The sequence below is a fragment of the Ctenopharyngodon idella genome, chromosome 4, assembly GCF_019924925.1.
Source record: "Ctenopharyngodon idella isolate HZGC_01 chromosome 4, HZGC01, whole genome shotgun sequence".
Lineage (NCBI taxonomy): Eukaryota > Metazoa > Chordata > Actinopteri > Cypriniformes > Xenocyprididae > Ctenopharyngodon > Ctenopharyngodon idella.
This window is the reverse complement of record NC_067223.1, coordinates 20,725,937-20,738,841: the sequence shown is the minus strand read 5'-3', so window position 1 is coordinate 20,738,841 and position 12,905 is coordinate 20,725,937. Positions and strand designations below refer to the sequence as shown.

At 36.7% G+C, this 12,905-nt stretch overlaps 2 protein-coding genes across 35 annotated transcripts in view; one reads left to right on the top strand and one right to left on the bottom strand.

Annotated features, from left to right (window-relative positions):
• LOC127511450 (oocyte zinc finger protein XlCOF6-like) overlaps positions 1-12,905 on the bottom strand; it is an 832,024-nt gene that overhangs the window by 124,425 nt on the left and 694,694 nt on the right. The window lies entirely within an intron of this gene.
• Positions 1-12,905, top strand: part of LOC127510594 (nuclear GTPase SLIP-GC-like) — a 105,329-nt gene that overhangs the window by 13,746 nt on the left and 78,678 nt on the right. For 10 of the 34 annotated variants that reach the window (XR_007929679.1, XM_051890319.1, XM_051890326.1 and 7 more), the window contains exon 1: positions 11,178-11,264. The exons of 7 other annotated variants lie outside the window; for them this stretch is intronic. Coding sequence is in view for 1 of the 27 variants with exons in the window: in XM_051890347.1 (XP_051746307.1) it covers positions 12-145; positions 234-318; positions 454-500 (266 nt within the window). In the remaining 26 variants the exon portion in view is untranslated. Of the gene's footprint in view, positions 1-11; positions 146-233; positions 319-453; positions 1,375-11,175; positions 11,265-12,905 lie in introns of those variants that run through there. 17 more of the 34 variants (XM_051890332.1, XM_051890334.1, XM_051890337.1 and 14 more) reach the window with 6 other exon arrangements.

Sequence of the window (12,905 nt, the reverse complement as noted above, 5' to 3'; positions counted from 1 at the left end):
GCTTATTTTAGAAGCTGTAGCAATAACAGGAACCGGATCCTGGAAGAAAATGCAAGAACTGTTAATAATCACAGTCGATGAGAAAAAACAAGACATGTTCAACAAGGCAAAAAATGAAGTGCTTAAAAAGTTCAATAACTTAAAGGTATTACTCTCACAATCACATGTATTAAGACAAACATGTATTAATTTGTACAATGACTAAACTGAAGCTTTTCTTGTTCTTTGTGAAGATCTGCATAAAGAATGAACTTGAATCAGAGCTAAAGAAATCAATAAAACTCTCACTGTCCCAAAGCAGCAAAATCACATTGATGGGTAAGAGAGAATGTCATATTACACCACAGAAACAAGTAAAGAAATACTGACTGATTATTCACAATGACGGCCTCGTCTCAATCATCAGAAATGTTCATGTAAAATTAACAACATCCTGTATTATGGCTTTTCTAGATGTCTCCAGAGAGATTGAACAGCTGGAGAGCCTGTCAGAGCAATAAAACGCCCAAGAGAAATGATTCAATTAACAGAAGAATCAAATACATTAAAGAGTAACACATTTTAAATGACTGTTTTTATTAGTTTTATGACAAATCTTTTCATGTTATTTTTTATTACTTGTTTATTTGTCTATTTATAGCATTTATTTGTCTGTGTTATTTTTTTTATATGTTTGTTTGGTGGAAGTTTTATCTTAAGTTGTTAACTTTCATAAGATTTCTCTGAAAAGTGGGTTTATTTTAGGTGACAATGCATGATAGACAAATGATACTGTATTGATTTATCACAACTGTTTTACAGCAAGAAACAGAAACAACATTTAAAAGCTTGATATAGCGGTCCCATCAATATCCTTTTGTTGTGATACATATAGATAGAAACAGACATTTCTAAAACATGTAGTAATATCAAAGCAACAGATGTTCTTTCTTTACACTGTTAATGTTAAAAATGTATTTTTTTTTCTTATCTCATGTACATCTTTTTTCTTAGAAAGTACTTTTAGCATGAAAGTAAATGCATATCATACGTTTTAAGTTAGCACATAGTTAGAAACACTGAATAGGAGCAGGAAGTCTGAAACAGCAGCGGCTCACTCACAGCACTCATCAAACAGACAGAGCTGTGCTTACCATATAAACAAAACATGAACATGAGACAAGCACTTAAAATATATAATCAGATAGAGAGCTAAAACCCAGTTCAGCTGCTCTTTCAAAGATGATGGTCACAAGTGCCTATCAAGATCCTGAAAGGACAAAAAAGAGGAATAATAAAAAGTAATCTATATGACACACTGATGTCTATATTTCCTGCTGTAATTGTATTTATTGGGCTTTATGTAAAATGTGATTGACTTGAGTATTGAATAATGAATTCAAATATTTTAATTATGTTTAAGGGAAAATTTCAAAGCTTTTTTTTTCCTGAATAAATAAATAAACAATTATCCCTGCTCTTCCCTCTATTTATTTTAGTTCCAAAATACTCTCGCACAGTTACATCCAGTCAAATTCAAAATGTAATATATATACAGTTGTAAGAAAAAGTATGTGAACGACTTGCAGAATCTGTGAAAATGTGAAAAATTTTAACAAAATATGAGAGATCATACAAAATGCATGTTATTTTTTGTTTAGTACTGTCCCAAGTAAGATATTTTATATATAATCCACAAGAAAAAAAAAAAATAGCTGAATTTATAAATATGACCCAATTCAAAAGTTTATGAAGTATTGATTCTTAATACTGTGTGTGGTTACCTGGATGATCTACGACTGTTTTTTTGTTGTGTGATGGTTGTTCATGAGTCTCTTGTTTGTTCTGAGCAGTTAACCTGAGCTCTGTTCTTCAGAAAAAATCTCCAGGTCCTGCAGATTCTTCCGTTTTTAAGCATTTTTTGCATATTTGATCCCTTTACAACAGTGACTGTATGATTTTGAGATCCGTCTTTTCACACTGAGGACAACCGAGGGACTCAAACACAACTATTAAAAAAGGGTCAAACATTCACTGATGCTTCAGAAGGAAACACGATGCATTAAGAGTTGGGGGGTGAAAACTTTTGAATTTGAATATCAAGGTAAATTATACTTATTTTTTCTTCCGGGAAACATGCAAGTATCTTCTGTTGCTTCCGGAGGGCAGTACTAAATGAAAAGCAATGATATTTCAATAAATTAAGACAAATTTGTACATCTTCATCCTGTTCAAAAGTTTGGATCTTTTGTAACGGGTGCATTTTACTCTCTCTACAACTACAATCAACAGAAGAACATACATCATACCTCAAGGTAAGCAAATAATACATGCAATATTAATAAACACACAATATAATCATAATTCATAAACTGAACACAGTAAAAACAAGCATTTCTTCTCTCTCACAGGTCTACAGGTCTGCTTCCTCACAGACTCAATGTGTCTGGATATTGAGGACTACTTTCCAAATGCTCAATGCTGGGTTCATCCAGACACAACTCTCGTGAGATCCGTTCAACACTTTGAGAAACTACACAACTACACAATAGTGATTCTCCACATAGGAACAAACGACATCACAAGTGGAGCGTCTGCATCGACTGTCGTCCAGCGAATGAAAACTCTCATATCAAGAATCTCATTGGTCAATCCACACATTCTGTATTTCGCACTCAGCGCTATTTTACCACGACTGAACGACGACTCCATGATGAAAACTACAATCAAACAATGCAACAGCTTGATTCAACACTGGACTTCTCAAAAATGGAAAAATAGTCCAAAACCTTTACAAAGACGACGGACTTCACCTCAATCAAGAAGGAAAACACAAGCTTTTTTCATACTTTCAGCGTTTCCTCTGGCATTTTTGCCAGTTTCCATCACAAGCAAAACATATGAAACATCTCTCATGAAAATCTTTCAACACAAACTTGACTTGTTCAATTCCCGAACGTCATCTTTACCTACACAAAAACTACAACACAGTAACAAGTGCATAGCACACAGTTTTGGCCACTATCATTGTTTAAACTAGTTAATTTCAAAGTTTAATTAGGTTACTTTCAACATTAATGTTATGAACAGATAGATGTTATGATAGATAGATAGACATGGCATTAGTTTCTTGTGTGTGAAGCTACATGTGGTGAACCTTACATCAGCCATTGATGCAAAAAACAAAACAAAGATGTTCACATCTATACATAGAATTGATTAAAAGCTACTACAGTAAGTCGGACAAAGCAATATAACTACTGTATTCTATTCTCCAGTTCACAAATTATATGCTAAAGATCAATAACGTGCCTCACTGACACTGAAAAGGGCAGGCCACCTTGACAAGTCCTCAGCCATTGGGGCATCACAAACTACCTCGTGCCTTCTGTATGTAAATGTCTTTTCCATTTTTTGTTTTATGGTTTCTCTGGTGTTTCTCTTCTTCACATCAGAGAGCAGAGATTTCCCTTTGTCCTCAAGGCTCTCTGAAATTTCTCCAGTAGGATATGTGGGACAGAAGTTCATTTTCTGCTCTCCTTGCCTTTTTAGGCTGCATTCTGCTTTCCAGCGGGCTTGAGCTTTAATGAGTTGACTTCCACCTCTAGAAGTCTGAGTCTTCTTAGGCGAGTGCGGTAGTTTGATAGTTGGTATTTTAAACCAAAGATGAATGAGACATTAAGAGATGTTTTAAGCTCAAGAAGTAGTAAGTGAGAGTAGTAGTTACTACTGGGAGCTCAAAGGCTCTGTAATGCTCTTTGTACCAACCACAAAGTTCCTTTACAATAAAGTGTACACTACTGTGTAAAAGGCAAATTCGTGAAATTTCAGCAAAGTCAGGCAATCCACCAACTGAACTGTGGGAAACTATCATTCCAGTCCTTATGTAATGCCCTTACTTGTCACAGACTGAGCAAGTTGAACCTCATGCATGTCAGGGCAAAGTCAGGCAATCCACCAACTGAATTGTGGGAAACTATCATTCCAGTCCTGTATGTAATGCCCTTACTTGTCACAGTCCAAGTCCTTCCAAGCAGTCGCCCCCAGACTCTGGAACGCCCTGCCCCTGTCACTGCGAGTGGACGATTCTGTTGATTCTTTTAAAAGGCAGCTGAAGACACTTTTATTTAGACAGGCTTTTAGTTGATTGGGCTTTTATGTTTTACTATTTTTGTGGTTTTAATTTTATTTATCATAGTTTTATCTGTTTCATTGTTCTTTTATTAATATTGTTGCACTCTGTGAAGCACTTTGTGATTTTATATCTGTGAAAGGTGCTATATAAATAAAAGTTTACTTAAAGTTTACTCACAGACTGAGCAAGTTGAACCTCATGCATGTCAGGGCAAAGTCAGGCAATCCACCAACTGAATTGTGGGAAACTATCATTCCAGTCCTGTATGTAATGCCCTTACTTGTCACAGACTGAACAAGTTGAACCTCCTGCATGTCAGGGTACTTCTGTTTAATAGCCAGAGCTATTTTTGATTGAGTATTCCTCGGAACACTAGACTGAGAAGAAACTTCAAGCTCAGACTTGCTAAGACATGGAGAACACAAATGATATGCAATCATCATCTGATGCCTTGAGGCTAATAAGAAAGGCAGATATTTTAAACATTTTGTGTGCCTAACAACCTGCTTAAAGAAGCTGTGTTTGGCCTCGAATCTAACTGTACACTGCCTCATAAGTGGACCAAAACACCTTATTAAATATGGATAGTGTTCCAGGTAATGGTGTTTAGGGAGAGACTTAATGCCAAGGAACAACTGTCGGTATCTTTGCCTGTACTTAGATATTTTGCTTTCCAGATAAGCAATGGACTCATCACTATGGACAGAGGCAGTAACAAGCTCCATAAGTACAAGCCATGCTGGCTTATCTTCCGGCACTAGGTGTCCAATCAAAAATAGCAACAACCTGAGCAAGCTCCAATTTTCATGGTCATTTCCATTCACTGATTTTCTACTGAAGGTATACCATGAGGTCTATTGGTCTTGTCTCTCCACTTGTAAGGAAAATACAAAATGGTCAATTCATCTAATGTGAAGAGTCTTGTTATAAGCAGTGAGCCAGCTCTACTGGGACAATACCCTCAAATATGTCATGAGCCACATCTGGAGGATACAGAGTAATCACATGAAAATGAGACAAGTTTTCTTTATCGTGATTGCTGTGCTTGCTTCACATGAGTATCATGAAGATCTTTTGTTATCAGGTTGAAAGCACCAGATGCAACACAATGTACCTGAAAATCATAACTCTTTGCTGTACAACACCTGCAGCAATAATCTCCTGAGAAATTCTCAACAAAACCAGCAAGGCTGTGAGCACCTAGATTGTCTGCCACAACAGATTGTACTGTACCCTACACATGAACAGAGGGACGTACACACCAACTTCCTCTAGGATCTTTAGATCTTGTATAACCTTATCATCAGTCTTGCACAAAACTGACAAATAAATTGATGTTAAAGTAGAATGAGACCCGAGAGGAAAGTTAGCCAAAACCCAATAATCGACACAATCTTGTCTCTTTCTAGACGTGCCCAGAGTGTTACATGTCTCAAAATTGTCCACATTAAGTCCTAATCCTATTCTTGGCTCAGAAAGAAAATCATTCTTCCTAAAATATGAACCATCTCTCAAGGACACGTATTCATGTGACACTCCAATTTCCTGCTCTATTGAATGTCTTTCAAAAACTTTGTCAAAAATGTCCTGTTTACTTAACAGCTGTTGTAAGGAATTGAGGTTTCGGACATACTGAAAGTTGGTTTTTTTTTAGGGCATCAAGTATATATTACATTGGATAAACAACATAGAAATTCTCCTTGTAATACAATTTGTGCTGATAATCACTGCTAAGAGAACCACCCTATTCAATTATCTTTTACACAGGAAACCAAAACACTTTTACAATTTTTTTCAATTATGGATTCATCAACTTGTATATTTTGTTGACGGAATATTTCATGGACATGATCTGTACATATAGGGGACTGGTGCAGCCGAAACCAAATAATGAAGTTCTCCTAAAACTCATCAATTGCAGCAATTGGCACATGTGTCAAACACTCCAATTTCAATAGAGCAGCAGCAAGTCTTCGCTCAATTTCAGTTGTAGTCCCTCTGTTGTAGAATGTGAAGATAGGTTAACATCCACACCCTCATCCTGATCTTGATTCTCAGTAAGTGCTTCAACTGCTGAAGAAGATTCTCTTTTCTTACAGTGACGACTTCAGGTTTAAAATTCATCTGTGTGTGAGAGCAATGTTTTTGATTTCAATGAGACTTCCAAGTTCCATGAATATTTGTTTGAAAGTCATATCCTACAAACATAAAACTGACAGTCTCATTACGCTTGAGATTTGTGATAATATATTTGAAGTAATCCTTTTCCGAGGTCAAGTCATTACAAGCACAAATATGACGTAAAAATTGCAGGTTCTAATTAGGCCTAACCTCTGTGAAGTGGAATTTATTTTGGTGCACAATTAAGGCATTCCACATTTTAAAAGTGCACAGACAGTCAATGTAAGTACACGGGTAATGGATAATTTGACCAAAATGAGGGTGTTTCAGTTTATAATGTTGCAACAACTGAGATCTACTAGCCAAATGTTCTGCACAACTCTTAAATGCCACATTCATGCATTTTGGCAAATGGGACATAAATGACATACCCAAAATAAAAAAGTTGCTGCTCATAAGTCATTCTGAACAGACACATAACTAACATATATTTACAAAGCTAACACTTGAGAGTTTACAGTGCAAGACTCAGAATTATTTTTTTTAAATGTATAAAAAGATCATGTGTATGTGATATAGCAACTTCTAACCTCAATTAAATTAAAGCCATGAATGTGGTCATGCTTCATTTCAAATATAAGTGTGACATCTCTAAAACTATGAATTTGATGAAGCATTTCCTATGATGGTGTTGTGAGTTTTTAGAGAAGGCTAATAAAATATTTTATTGCCCTGTAAACACCCATTTGCAGTCTATTGTCTGGCGAGGAGAACTGTCCAATTCATGTTCTCTTGTTCTCACTCGACAAACCTTTCACACTTCTGCCGTGAATGAGACCTAATCTTCATTATTCTTTAGAAATATGTTTTCCAGTGTTCTATTTTTAGAGTCAGTTTTCCTAATGGGGATCACTGGAGCACAGACCCCATGCTCTTGACACCATTTTATGTCTTTATTTTCGAAGGACCACTTCCTTTTGTTCCTCCGCTGTCTTCACTTAGCAAACAATGCAACAGCAATTTTCAATGACCCTCTGAAAAAAATCTGAAAAATATTCACTGCTCTCACCTCCTCACATATTTGTGCCATACAGGGATCTCAGTGTAGATGATTCTCTGGTGAAGTGGAAGGGCAGACTGGCAATTCGTCGGTTCATTCCAACTAAAAGGCACAGATTGGGTTTTTTGTTTTGTGTGATGCGCTCACTGGTTATGTGCAGGACATGATCATTTACTCCGGATCTACCAGTGACATCCAACACTACCAAGGACTTGGGATTTCTGGGTCTGTTGTAACGACACTACTAGCACCTTACCTAAGAAAGGGTCATGTCCTTTATGTAGACAACTGGTACAGCAGTCCCACACTTTTTCAGCACCTCTCATCTCTTGGCACTGGAGCTTATAGGATTGAGAGTGAAAACAGGAAAGGGATGCCAACATGACAAAGGGTGAGGGAGAATTCAAAGAAAAAGAATCACAGTTGTTGGTCAAATGGCACGACATGAGTGATGTTCATGTCCTTATGACTGTCCACCCAAATGGAATGGCAGCCACAGGAAGGCTTCATTCCTCATGTCTGTAGTCAGAGCTCTGTCTCCTGGTGTGACAGACCTCTCTGAATTTGGAGAAGGTGCTGCGGGGCTGCCTTAGTTGGTGCCACTCAATGCAGGAACTCTGCTCTTTTGTACTCTAGGGTCCCAGCCTGTAACCATGAAGTGGCAGCTGTGGGGAGAAGGAGCATTTGTGAGTGGACAGACACTCTCTTTGCTGGAAGGTGATAGGATAAAACACTTTCTTTTTGCACTTTCCCAAAACTCAGAGTCAACCAGAGGATCATTAATGTCCATAGTCATAGTTGTTATCAGTGGAGCCGGATCCCTTGGAAGATCACGGTAGACTTCATCCACCCTGAGTGTGGAAAGTTCAGGCAGAGGTGAACTGACAACCTTATACAAGTTACTCCTATGGAAAAGATAAAATAAAAATCCTATTGGATTTCATCAAAAATATGTTAATTTGTGTTCCAAAGATGAATGAAGGTCTTACGGGTTTGGAATGACATGAGTAATTGTGAGTAATTAATGACAGAAATTTCATTTTTTGGTGAACTAACCCTTTAAATTAATATACTCCGTCATTTTTGGTCATACAGATATCAATAATCCAACATTCGAATCCGTAAACTTACAATAAAAACAAAATGTTGTGCTTTTGTAAAATAATGAAAACAAACAGGATGCGCTTTCTGGCATCTTGTGAATTTGAACATGTCACAAAAATGAATCGAAACTCAGTATTAGGGCTGGGTAAAAAAATATCGATTTCTCGATTTTAATCGATTCTTATTTTTACGAACCGATATCGATTCTTAAATCCCAAGAATCGATTAGTCTAGTCTGTTTTCAGTTGATGAATGAGCAGAATATGTAGCGCCTTCCATCCAATAAATCGCAATAATCTTTGTGCTTTGTTACTTTTGATATGAAGCAAAGTCTCAGATTTCAAATGACCTCCATCTTATTATGAGATTCAAAAAATAAATACCGTTTTGGCGCTGTTTAATGTGACGTGACAGATCGCTGTAGCACCTCAGTTAAAGAGAAGTGGCAGCACGAGCGCACGTGAACATCATCTCCTCTGCTTTAATACCAGTTACAGCGCAAAATAAACATGAATAAACATCTGAAGGTATGTTAAAATATACAGTACAACTTACCGAAATCCGTATTATGTCTCGTGTAATAGCTCAGTGTTTCAACCTCAGAAAGACTTCAATAAAGCAGCTTGTAAACAATGTCACGTAACGTCAAATTTACCTCAGAAAAAACATATTCAGTGACATTATTCAGCTAGAAAAGTGTACTCTAGAAAGCAACATTCTGATAAATATAGCTATGCAGTACATTACATTACATATTCATTATAATTTTTAATGTTCTTCAATATTTAATGCATGTTTGAATAAATCAGTTATGACAGCCGCGATTTAAATGTTTATATTTCAAAAACGAACTGGAGTAGAAATATGATTATGTAATTCTAAACTTTATTTATAATAAAAACATAATTGAGTGTAATTTAAGTGTTTGTATATAAATAAATTAATTTAACCTTCAATATTACTATAGTAGTACCAACTGACTCTCATGTGTAGTTTACAGAATTAGTTGAGATTTTTTTTCCTCTAGAAAATTTGCCATGTACTGTAACTGAAACACTACATCCAAAATAATCAGAATCGAATCGAAATCGTAATAAAATCGAATGATTTGTGAATAGTAATCGAATCGAATCGTGAAAATTGTGTCAATACCCAGTCCTACTCAGTATATACTTGCCTCACAGACATGAGATATGTATATCTATGGAAAGCTTGAAATGCCTATTTTTAAATGAACGAATTCAAATGCATATACTCCTGTCCTTTGGATAAGACGTTAAACCAAGGTCCTGACTCTCTGTGGTCATTAAAAATCCCAGGATGTCCTTCGAAAAAGAGTAGGACTTTACCCCAGCATCCTGGCCCAATGTGCCTCATGGCCTCCTAATCATCCCCATATACTGATTGGCTTAATCACTCTCTCCTCTCCACCAATAAGCATTTATCTTATTTTAAATTGTTCAAAGCCTTTTATTTTGGTCATTCTGGTCAGACCAGGGGTGGGTGCACATTTTTACATGATTTTATTTTTGACCTTTTGTATTTTTGCAAATATCTGTGTTGTATTTGTATTTATATTGCTGGATGTAGCAGAAGTTGGGGCTTTATTTGTAGCTTCAATGTAAATGTTTCTAGGTCCAGTGTGAAATCCATGTGTGTGAAATATTCATGGGATATAACCCATATATAAGTGGAAGTCATACAGTGAACTGGGCCCAACCTATCACCCGGTGTAATCCTGTTTGAAATTCATGTTGGCAACTGGCATGGGTCCATTATGGAAAACAGATTCCAGTCCATGTAGTGCCCACCTAGAGCTTGAAAATGGGACCCAGATGGGTTTTTTCATGTTATATAGTTGGGCCCTACCGAACACCCAGTGAAATCCTGAATATAATATACATGGGAAATTGCCAACATGGATACCATGGACAATCCCACTTACAACCCATATTTCAAGCCCATGTAGTCACCACATAAAACTTAAAGCTGGGACCCGGATGGGTCTTGCACATGTTGCCCAGTTGGCCCACCTAGTGGCAAGTGAAATCCTGCATGAAATCCATGTGGGCAACTGGCATGGGGCCATTATGGAACCTGCGGACAATCCTATATGGGGTCCATTTTTCTGCCCATTTCATACCCATATGTGCCCCACGTACCAATATTGGCTGGGAGTATACAGCTTCAGCACCCCCTCATGATTAAATGTGTATCGCGTTTGGTTTAACATTCCAACCGACCTGACTTGTCACATATATTTATCGATTTTCAACTGGCTTGGAGTGCATCGTTACATCCCTAATTGGAATGTTATTCTTTATTACTTGTCTCGCCTGACTCACGGGCGAGTCATGTGCAGATATAACTGCACATCAATATCGTGCGCTCTTGTAGAATGTCCTGAGCCCTGACTCCGTTCAAGACCAGCAAGTTTCAGGGCCAAAGTTGAACCGATGTGTTCCATCTTTTCTACAGTGGAAATGCACAGAACAGTTTGTCTGAATGTTGTCGATAGCCGAAGGAGGCCACCTCGTAATCCTCTATGCAGACAAAAACCTCCATAAGTAATACATATGACCCATACTCTGTCATGATTTGCAACGGTCAAACACAACTTTAATATAGATGCAAAAGAGAGATGCAAAGAATAGACAAACTCATGTGTTTCCTTGTTAACACAATGTGTAATCCTTATGAGGCTTTAACTTCATGTACTTTCACTTTATGTTTTAAGAAGTCCACACCCAAAAGCTGAGTCTGCGTACAGGCGGATCTAATATCAGATCTCTCATCGGCGCTCAACTTGATAGCAGATTTGACATCAGTGTCCTGTTCCACAGACATTATCCTGAGACATACAAGGTAACACTTCCCTCAAATTATTATGGATCTTAACTTTTGTTAACATTTAAAAACATAACTGTTAATAGCATTTTGGTTTTAGTTAGTGTTACGTATTTGTGTTAACTGTTCAATTCAATTTACATTTATTTGTATAGTGCTTTTCACAATACACATTTCAAAGCTGCTTTACAGAAATGTCAACATTACAATTTAGAGTGACCTGTTATCAGAGGTGATCAGAGAGTCCAAATTATGTAATTTCAGAAATGTACATATACAAATCACACAATTTGCTAACAATGTATTAATTTAAGCAGTGTATTAATATAAGGCAGAAACATTGAGCTCCTTAAAGTAATACTGTATCTGTTAATAAATAAATTTAAAAAAATTAAAAAAAAAGTTTAATAATGAAACAATGTTGAAGCAAAAAGTGTTCTAGTCATTCCAGGTCTCTAATATATCTAATAAAGAAACCTTTTAAGTTTAATAAAGAATCCTTGCAGGATAATTGGATAAAATCACCTGCTAAATTACTTAAAAAGTAAATGTTAATGATGTTCCATTTCTGATATAAAGAGCAGCATGTTAACCCTAAAAAGGTTTTTGTATCCTGGAGGATACAAACATTTGAGAGGCTGTGGGGAGAGGCAGTGAAAGTTTAGGTCTCATTTCTTGGTTTCATGTTGAAAGGGTGATTATTGTGAATATTTAGATCTGGTGACTTTGTTCATACATTCTTTGTTTAGCTCACGGGCAGCATTTAAAATCAACATGACCAACTGTAGTGAGAAATCTACTCGCCTTCAGATAAAAGTTGATATATTTCACATATTTACAATACTTGGAGGGGACTTACATATTTAAAAAGTTTGTTGTTAAGCTTCAGCTTGTTTTGTTCATGTAGAATTTTATTAATTTTTAAATCTTTCATAATCTGTATGTAAATGTTTATTGACTTTATACTTTTGGCCTGTTTTATAAAATCAGTTCATATATTCTTTGTGTATTCAGAAATATTCTGTATTTTTACGTGTGTATATATTTATATACGTGTGTGTGTTTGCATGTGCATGTGTATGTGTAATGTATGGAGTGGGGCAACGGAATTGGAGATCCACGTGCAAGGCAAGAGAGTAATCCAAAACACAGGCAATGGTCAAGACAGGCAGCAAACGATCAAAAACAAAAAGGCAGGGCAGGGCACGACTAAACAAAACAATACTCAGCAATGTGTGTGTGTTATGGGGCATTCACACCAGACGCGACTTGCGTGAATAAATTGCGCTATTTGCGCGTAGTTGGACGCTTGAACGTTTTGAGTTTACTCGCTTCATTCGCGCATGAAATTCACTTCACAACAGATGTGAATTCGCATCATGAGAGGGGCTTCTGCCAGGCGGCTCCAGTCTCGCTTCTGCACACTTCCTCTTAATAAACACATCAACTCGTCAGCAGGAAAGTAGTTGTAAAATATGGCGAATAAGCTCAATTTGCCGGCTTTAGCTAGCTTGTAGTCTCTCTCTATATATATATATATAGCTCAATTTTTTTTACAACTTACCAGATTGTCCGACCTCCTCACTCACTTTCTTCCAAGCAAGATCCTTTTTATTCCTGTTTCTATAAAGATGTATTGTACAGCGAAGATGATTTTGT